This window comes from Scyliorhinus canicula, chromosome 5 (genome assembly GCF_902713615.1).
Source record: "Scyliorhinus canicula chromosome 5, sScyCan1.1, whole genome shotgun sequence".
Classification (NCBI taxonomy): Eukaryota; Metazoa; Chordata; class Chondrichthyes; order Carcharhiniformes; family Scyliorhinidae; genus Scyliorhinus; species Scyliorhinus canicula.
The window spans coordinates 213292614-213312479 of record NC_052150.1 but is presented as its reverse complement, the minus strand read 5'-3'; the positions used below and the strand labels follow the sequence as shown (position 1 = coordinate 213312479).

Below are 19866 nucleotides of genomic sequence, written 5' to 3'. Positions count from 1 at the left end.
AGGATAAGCTGCAATTAGACGACCATTGTTCACAATTTACTTTAATAATATTGGCTCAGGAATCGGCAGTACATTTTAAAGAATTATGCATGTTACCAAATTGGGGAGCATATTTGATACTAAGACTGACAAAATTTGAAGGATGTAAAGAGAGTTTGAAGTGATTTACACAGGCTAAGTAAATGCAGAAGAACAGGGCAGATGGAATATAATGGGGAAAAATGTGATGTTACACATTTTGGTGCACTTTTTTTTTTAAATTTAGAGTACCCAATTGTTTTTTTCCAATTGAGGGGCAATTTAGCGTGGCCAATCCACCTACCTTTCACATCTTTGGGTTGTGGGGGCGAGACCCACGCAAACACGGGGAGAATGTGCAAACTCCACACTGATAGTGACCTGGGGCCCGGATTGAACCCGGGTCCTTGGTGCCGTAAGGCAGCATTGTTAACCACTGCACCACCGTGCTGCCCGCTACACCAGATTTTAAGCCATGTATTCATCTCTCTAACTTTATGTGCCCTATGTCAATTTGCAGGTGGCTCAGCTAATAATCCAGAGATTATAACCTTTGAGGTTCTGCTTTTTAGTTTAGTGTCCAGCTCCTCATCCTCTCCATGCAGAACCTCTTTCCTAGTTCTACCTATGTCATTGGTACCTACATGGACCATGACAACTAGATCCTCCCCCTTTCACCGCAAGTTCCTCTCAGGCCGTGATAATAAGACCATAAGACATAGGAGCAGAATTAGGCCACTCGGCCCATCGAGTCTGCTCCTCCATTCAATCATGGCTAATATTTTCCTCATCCCCATTCTCCTGCCTTCTCCCTATAACCCTTGATCCCCTTATTAATCAAGAACCTATCTATCTATGTCTTAAAGGTACTCAGTGATTTGGCCTCCACAGCCTTCTGCGGCAAAGAGTTCCACAGATTCACCACCCTTTAGTCTTAGATTGTGTCCCTTTAGTCTTAGATTGTGTCCTCCGCTTCTAGTTTTTCCCACAAGTGGAAACATCCTCTCCACATCCACTCTATCCAGGCCTCGCAGTATCCTGTAAGTTTCAATAAGATCCCCCCTCATCCTTCAACGAGTACAGACCCAGAATCCTCAACTGTTCGTCATATGACAAGTTCTTAATTCCAAGGATCATTCTTGTGAACCTCCTCTGGACCCGTTCCAAGGCCAGCACATCCTTCCTTAGATACGGAGCCCAAAACTGCTCACAATACTCCAAATAGGGTCTGACTTGAGCCTTATACAGCCTCAGAAGTACCCCTGGCCCTGGACAGGAAATACAGTTGTCTGGACTCCCACTCTTTGCTGCAGAGAGCAGCATCCAACCCCTCACTGTAATAATAATAAAAATCTTTATTGTCACAAGTAGGCTGACATTAACACTGCAACAAAATTACTGTGAAAAGCCCCTAGTCGCCGCATTCCCACTCCTGTTCGAGTACTCAGAATGTCCAAATTACCTAACAGCACGTATTTCGGGACTTATGGGAGGAAACCGGAGCAACCGGAGGAAGCCCACGCAGACACTGGGAGAACATGTAGTCTCCGCACAGACAGTGACCCAAGCCGAGAATCAAACCTTGGACCCTGGTGCTATGAAGCAACAGTGCTAACCAGTGTACTATGCTACCATGCCGTCCATACTATCCGCTGCTACCACTACATTCCTTTTTGGTCCCCCCACTTGAGGGGCTGGTTCAGCACAGGGCTAAATCGCTGGCTTTGAAAGCAGAACAAGGCAGGCCAGCAGCACGGTTCAATTCCCTTACCAGCCTCCCTGAACAGGAGCCGAAATGTGGCGACTAGGGGCTTTTCACAGTAACTTCATTTGAAGCCTACTTGCGATTTTCATTTCATTTCACTTGAATGGCTTCCTTTACCATGGTGCCATGGTCAATTTGTTCATCCAACCTGCAACCCCCAATCTCACTGAAACAAACTAAGAAAACCTCAAACCTATTGGACAATTGCAGAGGCTCACACTCCTGCCCACTGGGTCTCCTTGCTTACTCCATTCACATGATGTACAGATACCTGGGAACACCGCCACCTGGAGGTTCCCCTACAAGTCACTCATCATCCTGACTTGGAAATATATCGCTGTTCCTTCACTGTCGCTGGGCCAAAACCCTGGAGCCCCTTCCTTAACACAGCACTCTGGGTGTACCTACAGCTCAGGACTGAAGCGGTTCAAGAAGGCAGCTCAGCACCAACTTCTCAAGAGCAATTAGGGATCGGCAATAAATGGTGACTTAGCCAGAGACACCCACATCCCACAAATAATTTAAAACATCAGAAGACCCTAGCCAAAGAGGTGTGACTGCCTCCAGCCACAAAGTATCCAGATAACTTTCCCCCCTCCTGATGTGTTGCAGTGCCTGCAGCTCAGCCTCCAGCTCAATGACCCTGAGCTGAAGTTCCTTGAGCCGTAAACACTTACTGCAGATGTGTTTCCCCTGGATCCCAATGTTACACAGGAGCCCCCACCTGCTGCAGCCTTGACACATCATCTGTCCTGTCATTGCTTCATTGTATTATTAACTTAATTATGATGTGGAGATGCCAGTGTTGGACTGGGGTGAGCACAGTAAGAAGTCTTACAGCACCAGGTTAAAGTCCAACAGGTTTGTTTCAAATCACTAGCTTTCGGAGCGCAGCTCCTTCCTCAGGTGAATGAAGAGGTACGTTCCAGAAACATATATATAGACAAAGTCAAAGATGCCAGACAATGCTTTGAATGTGAGCATTTGCAGGTAATTAAGTCTTTTCAGATCCAGATATGGGTAACCCCAGGTTAAAGAGGTGTGAATTGTCTCAAGCCAGGACAGTTGGTAGGATTTCACAAGCCCAGGCCAGATGGTGGGGAATGAATGTAATGTGACATGAATCGAAGGTCCCGGTTGAGGCCATACTCATGTGTGCGGAACTTGGCTATAAGTTTCTGCTCGGCGATTTTGCATTGTTGCGCGTCCTGAAGGCCGCTTTGGAGAACGCTTAACCGTAGATCAGAGGCTGAATGCCCTTGACTGCTGAAGTGTTCCCCGACTGGAAGGGAACATTCCTGTCTGGTGATTGGCGCGCGATGTCCATTCATCCGTTGTCGCAGCGTCTGCATGGTCTCGCCAATGTACCACGCTTCGGGACATCCTTTCCTGCAGCGTATGAGGTAGACAACGTTGGCCGAGTCACACGAGTATGTGCTGCGTACCTGGTGGGTGGTGTTCTCACGTGTAATGGTGGTACCCATGTCAATGATCTGGCATGTCTTGCAGAGATTACCATGGCAGGGTTGTGTGGTGTCGTGGTCGCTGTTCTGAAGGCTGGGTAGTTTGCTGCAAACAATGGTTTGTTTGAGGTAGCACGGTTGTTTGAAGGCAAGTAGTGGGGGTGTGGGATCACCTTGGCAAGATGTTCATCTTCATTGATTACGTGTTTGTGGTAGTCACCACGAGCAATATTATATATATTACGGTAAGGCACGTATACTAGAGGTACATGGGTAAATCCCTGCCTGCTGGCTCCACCCAGTAGGCGGCGTATAAATGTGTGTGCTTGCCGGTGCTGCAGCCATTCAGGTAGCAGCTACAGGAGGCACAACATCTTAGCTCAATAAAGCCTCGATTATTCCACTACTCACGTCTTTGTGGTAATTGACAGTGCATCAGTGTTGAAGGTTGCGAAGATGTTGTCATTTCTCCCCTCCGGGGAAGTACTGGACAACGAAGGGTACTCTGTCGGTTGTGTCCCGTGTTTGTCTTCTGAGGAGGTCGGTGCGGTTTTTTGCGGTGGCGTGTTGGAACTGTCGATCGATGAGTCGAGCACCACATCCCGTTCGTACGAGGGCATTTTTTAGCGTCTGTAGATGTCTGTTACACTCCTCCTCGTCGGATCCTGTGTATACGGAGGGCTTGTCCTTAGGGGATGGCTTCTTTAAAATGTTTAGGGTGAAAGCTGGCGAAGTGGAGCATCGTGAGGTTATCCGTAGGCTTGCGGTAAAGCGAAGTGCTGAGGTGACCGTCCTTGATGGAGATGAGTGTGTCCAAGAATGCAACTAATTTTGGAGAGTAGTCTATGGTGAGTCTGATGGTGGGATGGAACTTATTGATGTCATCGTGTAGTCATTTCAGTGATTCTTCGCCGTGTGTCCAAAGGAAAAAAATGTCATTGATGTATCTGGTGTATAACGTCAGTTGAAGGTCCTGTGCGGTGAGGAGGTCTTGTTCAAACTTGTGCATGAAGATGTTGGCGTACTGAGGCGCAAATCTGGTCCCCATGGCTGTTCCGTGCATCTGGATGAAGAACTTGTTGTCGAAGGTGAAGACGTTGTGATCCAGAATGAAGCGGATGAGTTGCAGAATTGCATCAGGAGATTGGCAGTTGCCGGTGTTGAGGACTGAGGCTGTTGCAGCAATGCCGTCGTCATGGGGGATGCTGGTGTAGAGTGCCGAGACATCTATTTTGACGAGGAATGTTCCTGGTTCAACTGGTCCATGGGTGCTGAGTTTCTGTAGGAAGTCCATTGTGTCGCAACAGAAGCTGGGCATACCTTGTTGTCTGCTTTCTTGCATCTTTGTAGAAACTTAATGTCAGTGTCTATATGTGCGATCTTCCTGGAGATCCTCTCCACTTTGAGCCGGCAGTTTGCGGTGTTGATGGTAGCCATGATGTGGAGTTGCTGGTGTTGGACTGGGGTGAGCACAGTAAGAAGTCTTACAACACCCGAAAGGGCTACAGATCACAAACCCACTCAAGTTGACCTACAACACAGGCTACGCTGAGAGACTCTGCCGTCGCACCTCTCTCACACTCCTCAACCACCTCATATGCCAGCTCTACAGCAGACAACGCAACCTGGAAATCAAGATAGAGGCCATATTCTCAACTTGCGCACAGGACGCAGCAGACCAGCTGCGGAACACCGCTAAACAGATGAGACAACGATACTATGCCACCTATATGCACACCAAGAACAGGAAGCCTGAGAAACGCGGCATCACCACCAGCAGCAACCAAGCCTCCCCCGGTACCACAGTAGAAAACAATGCAGGGAAATCTATTGTCAACTTGTCGGACTACACCCTTCAACCAGATGAAATCGAAGTCCTCAGCAGAGGGCTCAATTTCTGCACCACCACCAAAATGGACCCCATCAGTTTCGCGGCAGACACGGAGGAATTCATCAGACGAATGAGGCTCCGGGAATTCTTCCACAGACCCCAAGAAGCCGACAGCGAACCCAAGGAGACTACCAATGAACCGGAACAGCAGACCGAGAGATCTGCGGTGCGGCAACTGAAGAGGAAAGAGTCGAATTGGACCCCTCCGGAAGGCCGCTGCCCTAGACTCGACATGTATGCTCAAGCCGTCAGTAGTCGCGTCAATGCCAGATTCATCAGTCGCATTCACAAGACAGCCCCGAACGTCACCCAAGCACAACGCAACGCCATCCGTGCTGTCAAGACCAACCGCAACAACGTTGTTAAGCCAGCAGACAAAGGAGGGGCCACCGTCATACTGAACATTCCCGTACCAGCCTCCCCGGACAGGCGCCGGAATGTGGCGACTAGGGGCTTTTCACAGTAACTTCATTGAAGCCTACTCGTGACAATAAGCGATTTTCATTTCATTTCATTTCAACAGAACGGACTACTGCAAAGAAGTATACCGACAACTCAACAACCAGGAACACTATAGTTACCCGCAGATCTGACCAAGGAACACATCCGCCAACTCAACAGACTGATCAAGACCTTGGATCCAGACCTTCAGAGCACCCTACATGCTCTCATCCCACGTACTCCCCACATTGGCGATCTCTACTGCCTCCCAAAAATACAAAAGGCCAACACACCAGGCCGTCCTATCGTTTCAGGCAATGGGACCCTGTGTGAGAACCTCTCTGGCTACATCGAGGGCATCTTAAAACCCACCGTAGCAGAAACCTGTAGCTAAGTTCCGCACACATGAGTACGGCCTCAACCGGGACCTGGGATTCATGTCGCATTACATTCATCTTTGAATATCTGTTTCTGGAATATACATCTTCATTCACCTGAGGAAGGAGCAATGCTCCGAAAGCTAGTGTTTGAAACAAACATGTTGGACTTTAACCTGGTGTTGTAAGACTTCTTACTGTGCTCACCCCAGTCCAACGTCGGCATCTCCACATCATGGCTACCATCAACACCGCAAACTGCCGGCTCAAAGTGGAGAGGATCTCCAGGAAGATCGCACATATAGACACGGACATTAAGTTTCGACAAAGATGCAAGAAAGCAGACAACAAGATGCCCAGCTTCTGTCGCGACATGACGGACTTCCTACAGAAACTCAGCACCCATGGACCAGTTGAACCAGGAACATTCCTCGTCACAATGGGCATCTTGGCACTCTACACCAGCATCCCCCATTTCGACGGCATTGCTGCAACAGCCTCAGTTCTCAAGACCGACAACTGCCCATCTCCAGTCGCAATTCTGTACTCATCCGCTTCATTCTGGATCACAACGTCTTCACCTTCGACAACAAGTTCTTCATCCAGATGCACGGAACAGCCATGGGGACCAAATTCGCTCCTCAATACGCCAACATCTTCATGCACAAGTTTGACAAGACCTCCTCACCGCACAGGACCTTCAACTGACGTTATACACCAGATACATCGATAACATTTTTTTCCTTTGGACCCACGGCGAAGAATCACTGAAGCGACTACACGATGAGATCAATAAATTCCATCCCACCATCAGACTCACCATGGACTACTCTCCAAAATTAGTTGCATTCTTGGACACACTCATCTCCATCAAGGACGGTCACCTCAGCTTACTGCAAGCCCACAGATAACCTCACGATGCTCCACTTCTCCAGCTTCCACCCTAAACACATTAAAGAAGCCATCCCCTATGGACAAGCCCTCCGTATACAAAGGATCTGCTCAGACGAGGAGGAACGTAACAGACATCTACAGATGCTGAAAGATGTCCTCGTACGAACGGGATATGGCGCTCGACTCATCGATTGACAGTTCCAAAGTGCCACAGCAAAAAACTGCACCAACCTCCTCAGAAGACAAACACGGGACACAACTGACAGAGTACCCTTCGTCGTCCAGTACTTTCACGGAGCGGAGAAACTACAATATCTTCTTTGCAGCCTCCAACACGTCATCGTTGAAGATGAACATCTTGCCAAGGTCATCCCCACACCCCCACTACTTGCCTTCAAACAACCGCGCAACCTCAAACAAACCATTTTTTGCAGCAAACTACCCAACCTTCAGAACAGCAACCACGACACCACACAACCCTGCCATGGCAATCTCTGCAAGACATGCCAGATCATTGACATGGATACCACCATTACACGTGAGAAGACCACCCACCAGGTACGCGGTACATTCTCGTGCGACGCGGCCAACGTTGTCTACCTCATACGCTACAGGAAAGGATGTCCCGAAGCATGGTACATTGGCGACACCATGCAGACGCTGCGACAACGAATGAACAGACATTGCACGACAATCACCAGGCAGGAATGTTCCAGGATCTCCGGGTAAGCATTCTCCAAGGCGGACACACGACAACACAGAATCGCTGAGCAGAAACTGATAGCCAAGTTCCGCACACATGAGTGCGGCCTCAACCGGGACCTGGGATTCATGTCGCATAACATTCACCCCCCCACCATCTGGTCTGGCCTTGCAAAATCCTACCAACTGTCCTGGCTTGAGACAATTCACACCTCTTTAATCTGGGGTTACCCCTATCTCTGGATCTGTAAAGACTCAATCACCTGTTAATGCTCGCATTCTAAGCATTGTCTTGCATCTTTGAATGTGTCTATATGGACCTCCGGTTGCAGTGATGCAGTGCTAAGCCGCACGTTCGGTGGCTCCTGCTATTTTTGGACTTTCGGGCTCTTTTAAGGGCCCGCATCGGCGCTGTTTTGACTTTTCCCCGGCTGGGAACGCAGCCTCTGTGCTTGGCGGCCAGTGGATGGGCTGGACTAGAAGTGGAGCGACCAGAAAATCCACTTTGCAGCAGAAGAAGGTGCGAGGCAGAAAGGACAAGATGGCGGCGGGCGGGGAACCGGCAGCGTGGCAGCAGTGGGCGAGGGGGCAGCAGGAGCTGCTGCTGCACTCCTTCCAGGAACTAAAGGCTGAGATCCTGGAGCCGTTGAGGGCATCGCTGGACAGGCTTGGGGTGACTCAGACAGCTCAGGCTGCGGAGATTCGGGAGCTGCAGCAGAAGGCTTTGGGAGGTTTGTGGGGGGGGAAGAGGGGGGGGGGATACCGGGTTGCTGCTGGAACGGCCAAGAAGGAGCTGGAGCGTGCAGAGGGGGTCAAGATGGGGGTCTGTCACTGTGGGGAATGGGCTGAGCGGGGGGCACGGACACGTGGCGGATTACGGAAGGGTGATGGCTAGTCGACGGGGGAGGGGGGCAGGTGGCCCTCCGATCCAGCTGATCACCTGGAATGTGAGGGGACTGAATGGGCCGGTCAAACGGTCCCGCGTGTTTGCGCACCTGAGGGGGCTGAGGGCAGACGTGGCTATGCTTCAGGAGACGCACCTGAAGGTGGCAGATCAGGTTAGGTTGAGGAAGGGGTGGGTGGGCCAAGTGTTTCATTCGGGGCTGGATGCAAAAAACCGGGGGGTGGCGATCCTGGTGGGGAAGAGGGTGTCGTTTGAGGCGTTGAGTGTGGTGGCAGACAGCGGTGGGAGGTACGTGATGGTGAGCGGCAAGCTACAAGGGGAGCGGGTGGTGCTGGTCAATGTATATGCCCCGAATTGGGATGATGCGGGTTTCATGTGGAGCATGTTGGGCCGGATTCCAGATTTGGAGGCGGGGGGCCTGGTAATGGGGGGGGATTTCAACACAGTGCTGGATCCGCCACTGGATCGATCCAGTTCCAGGACGGGTAGGAGGCCTGCGGCGGCTAAGGTGCTGAGGGGGTTTATGGACCAGATGGGAGGGGAGGATCCATGGAGGTTCGCGAGCCGAGGGCCAGGGAATTTTCATACTCCTCCCATGTGCATAAGGCCTACTCCCGGATCGATTTTTTCGTTTTGAGTAGGGCGCTGATTGCGAGGGTAGTAGACGCTGAGTACTCGGCGATAGCCATTTCGGACCATGCCCCGCATTGGGTGGACCTCGAGCTGGGGGAGGAGAGGGACCAGCGGCCGTTGTGGCACTTGGAGGTGGGGCCGCTGGCGGACGAGGTGGTGGGTTCGAGGATGTATCGAGAGGTATCTAGAGGCCAACGATAATGGGGAGGTCCGAGTGGGAACGATCTGGGAGGCGCTGAAGGCGGTGGTTCGGGGGGAGTTGATCTCCATTCGGGCCCACAGGGAGAGAGGGGAGCAGAGAGAAAGGGAGAGATTGGTGGGGGAGATGGTGAGGGTGGACAGGAGGTACGCGGAGGCCCCGGAGGAGGGATTGCTGAGGGAGCGGCGCAGCCTTCGGGCTGAGTTCGACTTGTTGACCACCAGAAAGGCGGAGGCTCAATGGAGAAAGGCTCAAGGTGCGGTGTACGAGTATGGGTAGAAGGCGAGCAGGATGCTGGCACACCAGCTCCGTAAGTGGGATGCGGCCAGGGAGATTGGTGGTGTTCAGGATCGGGGAGGAAATGTGGTGCGGAGGGGGGTAGACATTAATGGGGTCTTCAGGGACTTTTATGAGAGACTATATCGGTCCGAACCTCCAGCGGAGGAGGGGGGGGATGGGGCGCTTTTTGGACCGGCTGAGATTTCGAGGGTGGAGGAGGGACGGGTGGAGGGTCTGGGGGCGCCAGTTGAGCTTGAGGAGCTGGTCAAAGGGATAGGGAACATGCAGTCGGGGAAGGTGCCGGGGCCGGATGGGTTCCCGGTTGAATTTTACAAGACGTATTCAGACCTGCTGGGTCCCCTGTTGGTTAGGACCTTCAATGAGGCAAGGGAGGGGGGGGGGGGGGGGGGGCTTTGCCCCCGACGATGTCTCGGGCGCTGATCTCCTTGATTCTTAAGCGAGACAATGATCCCCTGCAGTGTGGGTCATACAGGCCGATCTCACTCTTGAATGTGGACGCCAAGTTGTTGGCAAAGATCTTAGCCACGAGGATAGAGGACTGTGTGCCGCAGGTTATCCACGAGGATCAAACGGGGTTTGTGAAGGGGAGGCAGCTGAACACTAATATACGGAGGCTCTTGAACGTTATAATGATGCCGGCGGTAGAAGGGGAGGCGGAGATAGTGGAGGCGCTAGATGCGGAGAAGGCCTTTGATAGGGTCGAGTGGGGGCACTTGTGGGAGGTGCTGGAAAGGTTCGGGTTTGGGGAGGGGTTTGTCAGTTGGGTGAGGCTGTTGTATGAGGCCCCGATGGCGCGTGTGGCCACGAATAAGAGGAGGTCGGAGTATTTTCGATTATATCGAGGGACGAGGCAGGGGTGTCCCCTGTCCCCCCTACGTTTTGCGCTGGCAATTGAACCCCTGGCTATGGCGCTGAGGGAGTCGGGGGATTGGAGGGGGCTGGTCCGGGGTGGGGAGGAGCACCGAGTGTCGCTCTACGCGGACGACCTTTTGTTGTATGTGGCGGACCTGGTGGAGGGAATGCCGGTGGTGATGGGAATTTTCCGGGAATTTGGGGATTTCTCAGGGTATAAGCTTAACTTTGGGAAAAGCGAGCTGTTTGTGGTACACCCAGGGTACCAGGAGGGGGGGGATTGGGCGGAGAGGAGCTTCAGGTACTTGGGGGTTCAGGTGGCCAGGAGCTGGGGGGCCTTGCATAAGCTAAACCTCACAAGGCTGGTGGAGCAAATGGAGGAGGAGTTTAAGAGGTGGGACATGCTGCCGCTATCTCTGGCGGGTAGGGTGCAGTCAGTCAAGATGATGGTGCTCCCGAGGTTTCTGTTCCTGTGCCTCCCCATCCTTATCCCGAAGGCCTTTTTTAGGCGAGTTAAAGGGGTTTACATTACGGGGTTTGTGTGGGCACACGGGACTCCAAGGGTGAGACGGGTGTTCTTGGAGCGGGGCAGGGATGGGGGGGGGGGGGGGGGCTGGCGTTGCCCAACCTCTGTGGGTATTATTGGGCTGCCAACGCAGCGATGGTGCGTACGTGGGTAATGGACGGGGAGGGGGCAGCATGGAAGAGGATGGAGATGGCATCCTGTGTGGACACGAGCCTGGAAGCGCTGGTAACGGCGCCGCTGCCGCTCTCTCCAACGAGGTATACCACGAGCCCAGTGGTGGCAGCTACCCTCAACATTTGGGGGCAATTGAGGTGTCACGGGGGGAGGTGGGGGCCTCGATGGGGTCCCGGATACGGAGGAACCACTGGTTTGTACCAGGGAGAATTGATGGCGGGTTCCTGAGTTGGCACAGGGCAGGTGTCAGGAGGCTGGGGGACCTGTTCATAGACGGGAAGTTCGCGAGCCTGGATGAGCTGGAAGGGAAGTTTGGGCTCCCCCTGGGGAACACCTTTAGGTACATGCAAGTAAGGGCGTTTGTCAGACGGCAGGTGGCGGGGTTCCCTCTGCTGCCGCCGCGTGGGGTTCAGGACAGGGTGCTCTCGGGGGTGTGGGTTGGAGATGGGAGATCTCGGAAGCGAACCAGGTGATGCAGGAAGTAGACGAGGCCTCGGTGGAGGAGCTGAAGGTAAATGGGAGGAGCTGGGTGAGGAGATTGAGGAGGGGACGTGGGCGGATGCCCTGGAAAGGGTGAACTCCTCCTCTTCTTGTGCGAGGCTTAGCCTCATACAGTTTAAGGTGCTGCATATGACCAGGACAAGGATGAGCCGGTTTTTTGGGAGCGAGGACAGACGTATTAGGTGCTCTGGGGGCCCAGCAAACCATGTCCACATGTTCTGGGCAAGCCCAGCGCTGGGGGAATTTTGGAAGGGTGTAGCAAGGACCGTATCGAGGGTGGTAGGATCCAGGGTCAATCCAGGCTGGGGACTCGCAATATTTGGGGTTGCAGTAGAGCCGGGAGGCGAAAGAGGCCGGTGTTCTGGGCTTTGCGTCCCTAGTAGCCCGGCGGAGGATTCTTCTTCAGTGGAAGGATGCGAGGCCCCCAAGCGTGGAAGCCTGGGTCAACGATATGGCGGGGTTTATTAAATTGGAGAGGGTGAAATCTTCCCTAAGGGGGTCAGTGTAGGGGTTTTTCAGGAGATGGCAACCATTCCTAGATCTCCTGGCAGAACGGTAAAATCAAAAGGTCAGCAGCAGCAGCAACCCGGGGCGGGGGGGGGGGGGGGAGGGGGTTGTCTCTTTGTTTTTGTTTTGGGTTGAATCTTTGCCAACGATGGGCGTTTATTTATTTTTTCTCTTTTGTATTTACGGCGGGGGGGGGGGGGGGGGGGTTTGTTCTTAGAATTTTCTGTTACTGTTTTCTTTTTTGTGAAAATTTGAATAAAAGTTATTTTTTAAAAAATAATTTGTCTATATGTTTCTGGAACGTACCTCTTCATTCACCTGAGGAAGGAGCAGTGCTCCGAAAGCTAGTGATTTGAAACAAACCTGTTGGACTTTAACCTGGTGTTGTAAGACTGCTTGCTGTGCCCACCCCAGTCCAACGCCAGCATCGCCACATTATGGCCAATGAAGGGGCGGGGCGGTACCCCGAAAGGGGCAGGGCCTCTGAAGGGACAGGGAGGGAGAATGGGCGGGGTGGGTACCACTGACGTCAGAAGTCGGCGTTGCCAGAGTGATTGAGTGGGAGGAGCCTGACCTGGGGGGGCGGGGCACTGAAGGGGCGGGGCCTATATCGCTGAAGTGGGCGGGACCGGTCCCTGGGCCACAGCGAACGGCCGCCATGACTGAGGGCACATGGTCACCAAATGCCCTGCCTCCGTGCCAATGTCGGGTTTTTATACGTTGTATGTCATACATTTTTTTAAAATCTGCCTTCTCTGTTCATTCGCGCTCCCTGCGAATATGAATATCATTGAAATACAATCAGAAAGTGATGGAAAGGCTCAGCCGATCTGGCAGCATCCGTGGAGAAAGAGAGAAGCCAGGAATCGGGCTCCGAATGGACACCATCAACGTCACTGAAACGCTATCGGAGGAAAGGGGCAGGACGGAGGGCGGAGTCAGAAGATCGGGCGGGGCGGGGCGAGAGAATGGGCAGGGCTTGCAGCGAAGGGGAGTGACGCGGCCAGCGTGCTCTGACGTCAGGACGTTCCCGACGCCGGCTGATTAAATCAGCCGTCCGGCGCGAAATCAATCGCAGTTCGGCTTCCGTATTTGGGAGTTACGTGTTTAATACAACAACAACAACAGGGAGAAGGTGGTGAGGTGAGTGCCTGGGTTGAGGGACTCGGAACACACACCGAGAAGAGGGGTAAGCAGCGGTAGGCTGAGGCATCACACGACACCCTGGGCTTGGCCGGGTACGGGAGAGGCTCACACCGGAGGAATGGATAACTCGGGTGCCCCTGACCGCCGGGTTGTGGCCTCCTTCCCTGTAACGGCGGTTTAGTGTTAACAATCGTCCCGTATAATGGGGCGGGGGGGACTGGAGCCCCGAACCCGCAGCGGCCTCACCCCAGGCTAGGGCGGAAGGAGGGGGTAACTGACCCAGCATCATCTGGCGATCAATCACTGTCTGCTTTTAAACTGAACCGAGAAAATGGCTGTGAACGCTCAGCAGCAGCGGCTGGAGAAACCGAAACCACATCATGCTCGACTGAGAAGTGTTTTGTTTCTGTTTTGAGTTAATCCATAGAATCCCTGCAGTGCAGAAGTCCCATTCCCCCTCCCATGATCCCACCTAACCTGCACATCTTTGGACTGTGGGAGGAAACCGGAGCACCCGGAGGAAACCCACGCACACTCGGGGAGAACGTGCAGACTCCCAATGCCAGAATTGAATCTGGGTCCCTGGTGCTGTGATGCAGCAGTGCTGGCCACTGTGTCATCTCTCTTCACTGTCTCCAATACTTGAATATTTTGAGTTCCTTTTGACCTTATGAGCATTTTGAAGACCGATCACCCTAAGATGTGTCGGAGTAGAATTAGGCCATTCAGCCGATTGAATCTGCTCTGTTATTTGATCGTGGCAGACATGTTCCTCTTCTCCATCCTCCTGCCCATAACCCCTGCTCATTAATACTCTATTTAACTTATACACTTGTTTTAATGCAATGTTGTGTCTTAATGATTCTGCTTTTGGCCATGATCAGAACTGTCTACCACTTCAAACCCTTGAAAATTAATCTTTAGGATGGGTTGACAGCAGCTGAGTCATGGGGAAATCTCCTCACGGGGGTTCTGCTGGAGTTCTGATTTAACTAAGGCTGATTTAGGCTTGAATGCATGATCAGGAAATTTGGAAATTATGCCTAAATTGACTGTGGTTGATAGTGAGGAAGAAAGCTGTGGACTGCAGAAAGATATAATGACCAGAAAAGTGACAAATCAATTATGGAAAAGTTTAAAGCTAATACATTTGGTGAGGGCAAACCAGGCAAGCGGATTACACAATAGTCCTAGATGAAACTAGATAGTTTTACTTGTTTGGTTGAATCAGTACCTTCTCTATTGTAAATCTTGCTTTTGGTTGTGGTGAATCTTTTATCACTGACCAGAGTTTTAAAATATTTTTAGGTCTACCAGTGCAAATCAATCGACTTGCATTGATTCAAATTTGAGTTAATTATCCATTGTTCCTGACCTATTACTCAACATTATATTTGGCGGCTATGCTAGACAGTTATGTAGTATTTATTCTCCATCATGTCAGTTTTGTTACTGATCTTCATATTTTCTAGTGAGCATCTCAAAAAAGGAAAGAAAAACTGAAATCCTGTTGGTCAATCTCTGCTTGACTCCAGCTCTTGGGAATGAGGATAGTGGAGATTTCCTTACTGACCCAGTCATCTTGCTGGAAAGGATACATGGATAAATCCTATTATGGATGGGACTAGGCTTTCTGTGAAACCTTTCTGGGAGGCTGCCTATTTTAAAACAAACTCGAGCTTCTTCTCAAATCCCTGAGCACTTAAATGAAACTGAAAGCAAGGCCTGAACAACTGAAATACCTAACACTGAAAATACTTTTCCTAATATTTATTCCCTATTTCCTGTAAAACCATAAATGAAAGTTCCATAAATATTACCCACTGTATTTGATGTACAGTGCCAATCACTGAATAAAGTGAGTTAGTTTTTGTTATGCATTTCCTCATTACATATTTTCTTTAATGAGATGTTGCTTTTTTTTGTTGCCAATCCCTAATTGCCGTTGAGATGGTGGTGGTGAGCAGCCTATTATTATGTTATTAAAACAATTTGACCAGTGTTTTCCTGTTTTTATCCAAATTACCTTTTACCAGAAGAAGTTTTACGAATGACTGATTAATGGTAATGAGTGTGAGAATGTTCTGTAATTTCAGGCTAGGGGAAATTTTCCACATAAACTTTGCGTTACGTGAGTGTGAGATCATAATGCTGATTTTAGCAATTGGAAATTCCCAGCTTACGGTATCGAAAGTACAATAGATTGTTGGGTATAAACTTAATAGGTAACACATTTATTTCCATGACGTGCACAAATTGTAAAACTTAAATCGAAAAGGAAGTTATTTGAGTACTTTCTACACGTTAATTCTCTTATTGTTTTTATTCCCTTCTAAAACTTGGAAAATAAAAGTGAGCTTTTCAAAACCACACACTCATGGAGCCAGCTAATGTAAAATGCCCTGGTTTTGGTGAAGCACATTACTAGTTGGTTACTATTTTGTCCCCCTGCCCCGCCCCACCCAATCAGATTTGCAGCTCTTAATCAGCTCTTGGGGTTACACCATAAATTACACCTCGCCATAAATTAGCTGGTAAAGTTATTTGTCTAGCTGAGAGATTCCAAGGTCCAAATCTTGGTGATTTGCTCCTGCCAACCTGTACCATAGCAAGAATATGTCTCTTCAGCATAGTTGAGGAAGATGAAAAGTGAAGGGAGTAGTTTGGAGATTCATACAGTCCCTTCTCATCTCTGGTAGCCTATTGAATGTAAGACCAAAGTTTTGCAAAGAGATGTACTTTAGTTTTATTCAGACATTTAGAATACTTGAACAAAGCAACATAGCATAGTGTGTGAGTTTGCTTACGTACTCTGTTGCATTGTCGGTTTCAGCTTCAGTGCCAAGTTACAAGCCACACATTTTTCATCTGGGAGTGTTTTAACTTGTGCCTGGAAGGACTGTGAACCATGCATCTACGTTGGTGTGATAGACTGCATTAAAGTGATTTCCTGGAATCACTGCTTGTCAATCATTTTCTTGCCAGTGAGAATCCTAAAACCATCCTTAACAAACCTCTTTTTCTTAATGCTATATGGCATCAGATCCACAGTCTTCAATTTCATAAGATGATGGTTTGTGCCATGTGAACTGATAAAGCAACCATCTGCACGCAGAAGTGCTGAGTGGATGATCCATGTTGACATCCTCCTGAGGTCCCCAGCATAACAGGTTCCAGTTTCAGCTAATTCTATTAATTCCTCAAGGAATCCAACAGCTGAATACTGCAAAGGCTCTGGACCCTGACAACATTTCAGCAATAATACCAAAGACTTGTGCTTCAGAACTAGCCGTGCCTTCCAGCCAAGCTGTTCGGGTATGCCTTGATGTATGTCTACCTTGCAATGTGGAGACCATTCTAGGTCTGTCCTAGGTAGCATTTCATCACCAATAACCTGCTCACTGACACTAAGTTTAGTTCTGCCAGGGTCACTGGGCTTCTGACCTCGATAGAACCTGAGTCCAAAGAGTGTGGTACCAAGCAGAATTGTCAGTGGGAATTGTTGAAAACTTCAATAGTTGGAGTCATACCTAGCACAAAGGAAGACGTTTGTGGTTGTTGGAAGCCAATCATCATAGTCCCAACTCATCACTGCATGAGCTCCTCTGGGTAGTGTCCTGGGCACAACCATCTTCAGATGCTTCATCAGTGACCTTCACATACCATCATGACTTGTAACTAAATGGATATTCCTGCACTGTTGCTGGTCAAAGTCCTGGGACATCCACTCTTAACAGCACTGTGGGTGTTTTCACCTTCTCATGGGCATTGGGGAATGGCAATAAATGTTGGCTTATTCAACAGGGAATATTTTTTAGCAAGCACTACTTGGTGTGGCTCAGAGCCCTGTGTGGCATAGCTACATTTACTGCAGAAGATAGTGGGCTGAGAAAGTGCCTCTGTTTTCTCTGGGACCTCTTCTTGTCCAGCTGAGCTTTTTGTTTCTGCTTGCCTTTTCCAATGCCCTTCTGAATAGTCAGCCTCGAGGGCATAGCCGTCAATGACTATTAGTGATGCCATGTGTCATCTTGCAGGTGTCCTTTTCGCAGAGACCTGGATGGTCAAGAGTGGCCAGTCGTAATACAGAAGGTCTCTTAAGTACTTGGTCGCCATCCATTCCTTGAATGTAGCTGGGCCTACACAGATATTGTTGACTTAGCAATTAGTGTATTCTGATGGCAATAATTCACTGTTGGGACCTCCTGAATTGGTGACCTTGTCCTGCCAAGAGATGCCGATAGTAGGCCTGAGGCGACAAAAGTGGAAACTGTTCTGCATTTTCTCCTGCCAAGCATATATTATTGTCCATGTGTCACCACTGTAAGAGGAATGCACTGAGGTTGCAGACTTGATAGATTTGCAATTTGCTGTTCTCAGTCAGGTTGATGTTGTTCCATGCTTTTTTTTAACTCTGCTTAGGAGAAAAAACAGCTGCAGATTTTGCAATGCATAATTTTGGCATCAATTGACAGATTGTTGGTGATTGTGGAGCCTAGGTATGTGAAACTATTAAAAACCGCCAGTCTCATGTTGTCAATGTTGACAGATGGTGGTATGGTCCAGGATGTAGCCATCACAGGCCGATGGTCAAACCAAACCTTTTACAGGGAGGGGACAGTCTGTCCATTTGCCACTGAAGGTGTTGTCTGCTAGAACGAGGGCTAGGTGCACCTTTTTTGTCTTGGATCTCGTGTGCAATGTTAAATGGCTTTCTGTCAGTCCTGGTATGTAAGTAGACATCCTCTGTAGATGGCCTGAAAGCATATGATAGCAGTAAAGAGAATGTACCGGACCCTAGTTGACCACACTGCAAGTCTCTATATTGATGTTGTCCACTCTCTTAGTTGACCTTCTCCCTCATGCCATGGAAAGAGGCAACGTTCTCCCAGTAGCTGAAATACACTGCCTCTGCTCACACCGTGAGCCCTGGTGAGATTGAAGGCAATAAACAGTAGTCTCCTTTGTTCACCGCATTTCTCTCGCTGGACTACAAGGAGAGGTGGTGGCACAGTGGTCTTGTCACTGGACCGGTAATCAAAAGCCCGAGGGGAATGCTCTGGGGACAAGGGTTCAAATCCCACCATGGCAGATTAAATTTGAATTCGATAAAAATCTGGAATTTAAAAAGTCAAATGTCCTTTTTAGGGAAGGAAATCTGATATCCTGGTTGGGCCTGCTTGTGACTCCAGATGCACAGCAAAGTGGTTGACTGTTAACTGCCCTCTGAAGTGGCCTAGCAAACCACTCTGTTCCCACATCCTATGAATGCATTTTAAAAGCTGCAGCATTGTCAGTGTAGACTAGAGAAACTCTTCAGAGCTTGGAGCACCTTTTTACCTTTGGATCATGAAAATGTAAATGGTAGATCTCCAAACCCACCAATACAATCCGCTTCTGAAGAGGGAAAATGATGCTCAGCAGGGAGGTGCCTCAATTTCTGCAGTTGCAATCTTTGCACTGCCCCCTCCTGTCCAGCAGAGACCAGGAAGTTTATGCATTTCCACTTTGATGTGGTTCACCGGTACAGCATCAGTACCTGAAGCTTTGCCCATCGCAAGCGAGTCAGTAACTTTGCTGAGCTCCTCCACTGTGGGTTCAATATTCACATCAGACCTTGTTCAGTTTTTGTTTGCCCTAGTGTACAATCCGAGGTAGTGTTCCAACAGTTTATAGCAATTGCTGATGACCTCCCCTGCCTTGGTTTTCAGTGAAGCCATTTTATTTTCTGATGGACCTCTTGCCTTTTTGATCCTTTTCATATATGCTACTAGCATTCTGTGTCAAAGGACATCTGGATATTCTGGCAGAGTTGTAGTTGTGCGCACACTACTTGGCAATCTGGTCATTACGTCAAGTGGTTTTCAGTGCATTGAGTCTTCTTGCCTGAATCTTGTAATAATGAGAGCAGACCAGTTATCTCACAATAATGTCGGCCTTGAACCAGTCAGCAGTTTCATATACGTTGCGAGTGTGGTGTTTAGGTCTTGTATATGTCTGAAATCGGGTTAATTGCTGGCTTTAATGCCTTTTGTGTTTTATCAAAATCGAGACGACATGCACTTTAAAAAATTTTTTTTAATGTTATCACTGACTGCGAGTTGACTTAATGGTCTGAATTCCCTCATTCTTTTCCTCCGACCTTGTACAAACCTCCCTGAACAGACTACCTTTTATTTTAGAAAGTGTTGGTTGTCAATACAATGGTTTAATTGGAATTTTTTGCAACTTTCCTTTCCCTTTAGTGCAATGGCGACGGATGGCCCACCAGAGAATGTGGTTCAAGACCAAGTTAGGTCATTGCTGGAGTATGAAAAGGTTAAACTTTGGGAGCCTCCTTACACGAATGAAAATAAATCTGCTTCACCAGAGCTAAAAGTACGGTACAAGATAAGTTGCAGTACTTGCAAGAAACATTGGAAACATTTGCACTATGTAGTGGCCAACATTGCATCAGATTTATCTTTTTAGTTAGATGTGGGCTTTCACCTCTAGAGAGCAAACTGTCCGTGTTATTTTCCAATCTTTTAGGCTAATTTGATTCTGCTGTCTTAGCAATGCTGGAATCTGGCTTTT

The 19866-nt window shown here is 49.4% G+C and overlaps 1 protein-coding gene across 2 annotated transcripts in view; it reads left to right on the top strand.

Moving 5' to 3' along the window:
- Window positions 1-13118: 13118 nt before the first annotated feature.
- The window catches only part of LOC119966559 (NEDD8 ultimate buster 1-like), a 40436-nt gene continuing 33688 nt past the window's right edge, over window positions 13119-19866 (top strand). For both annotated transcript variants that reach the window (XM_038798453.1, XM_038798452.1), the window contains exons 1-2: window positions 13119-13290; window positions 19536-19668. In XM_038798453.1, coding sequence (XP_038654381.1) covers window positions 19540-19668 — 129 coding nt within the window. In that variant the 5' untranslated portion in view covers window positions 13119-13290; window positions 19536-19539. The remainder of the gene's footprint in view (window positions 13291-19535; window positions 19669-19866) is intronic.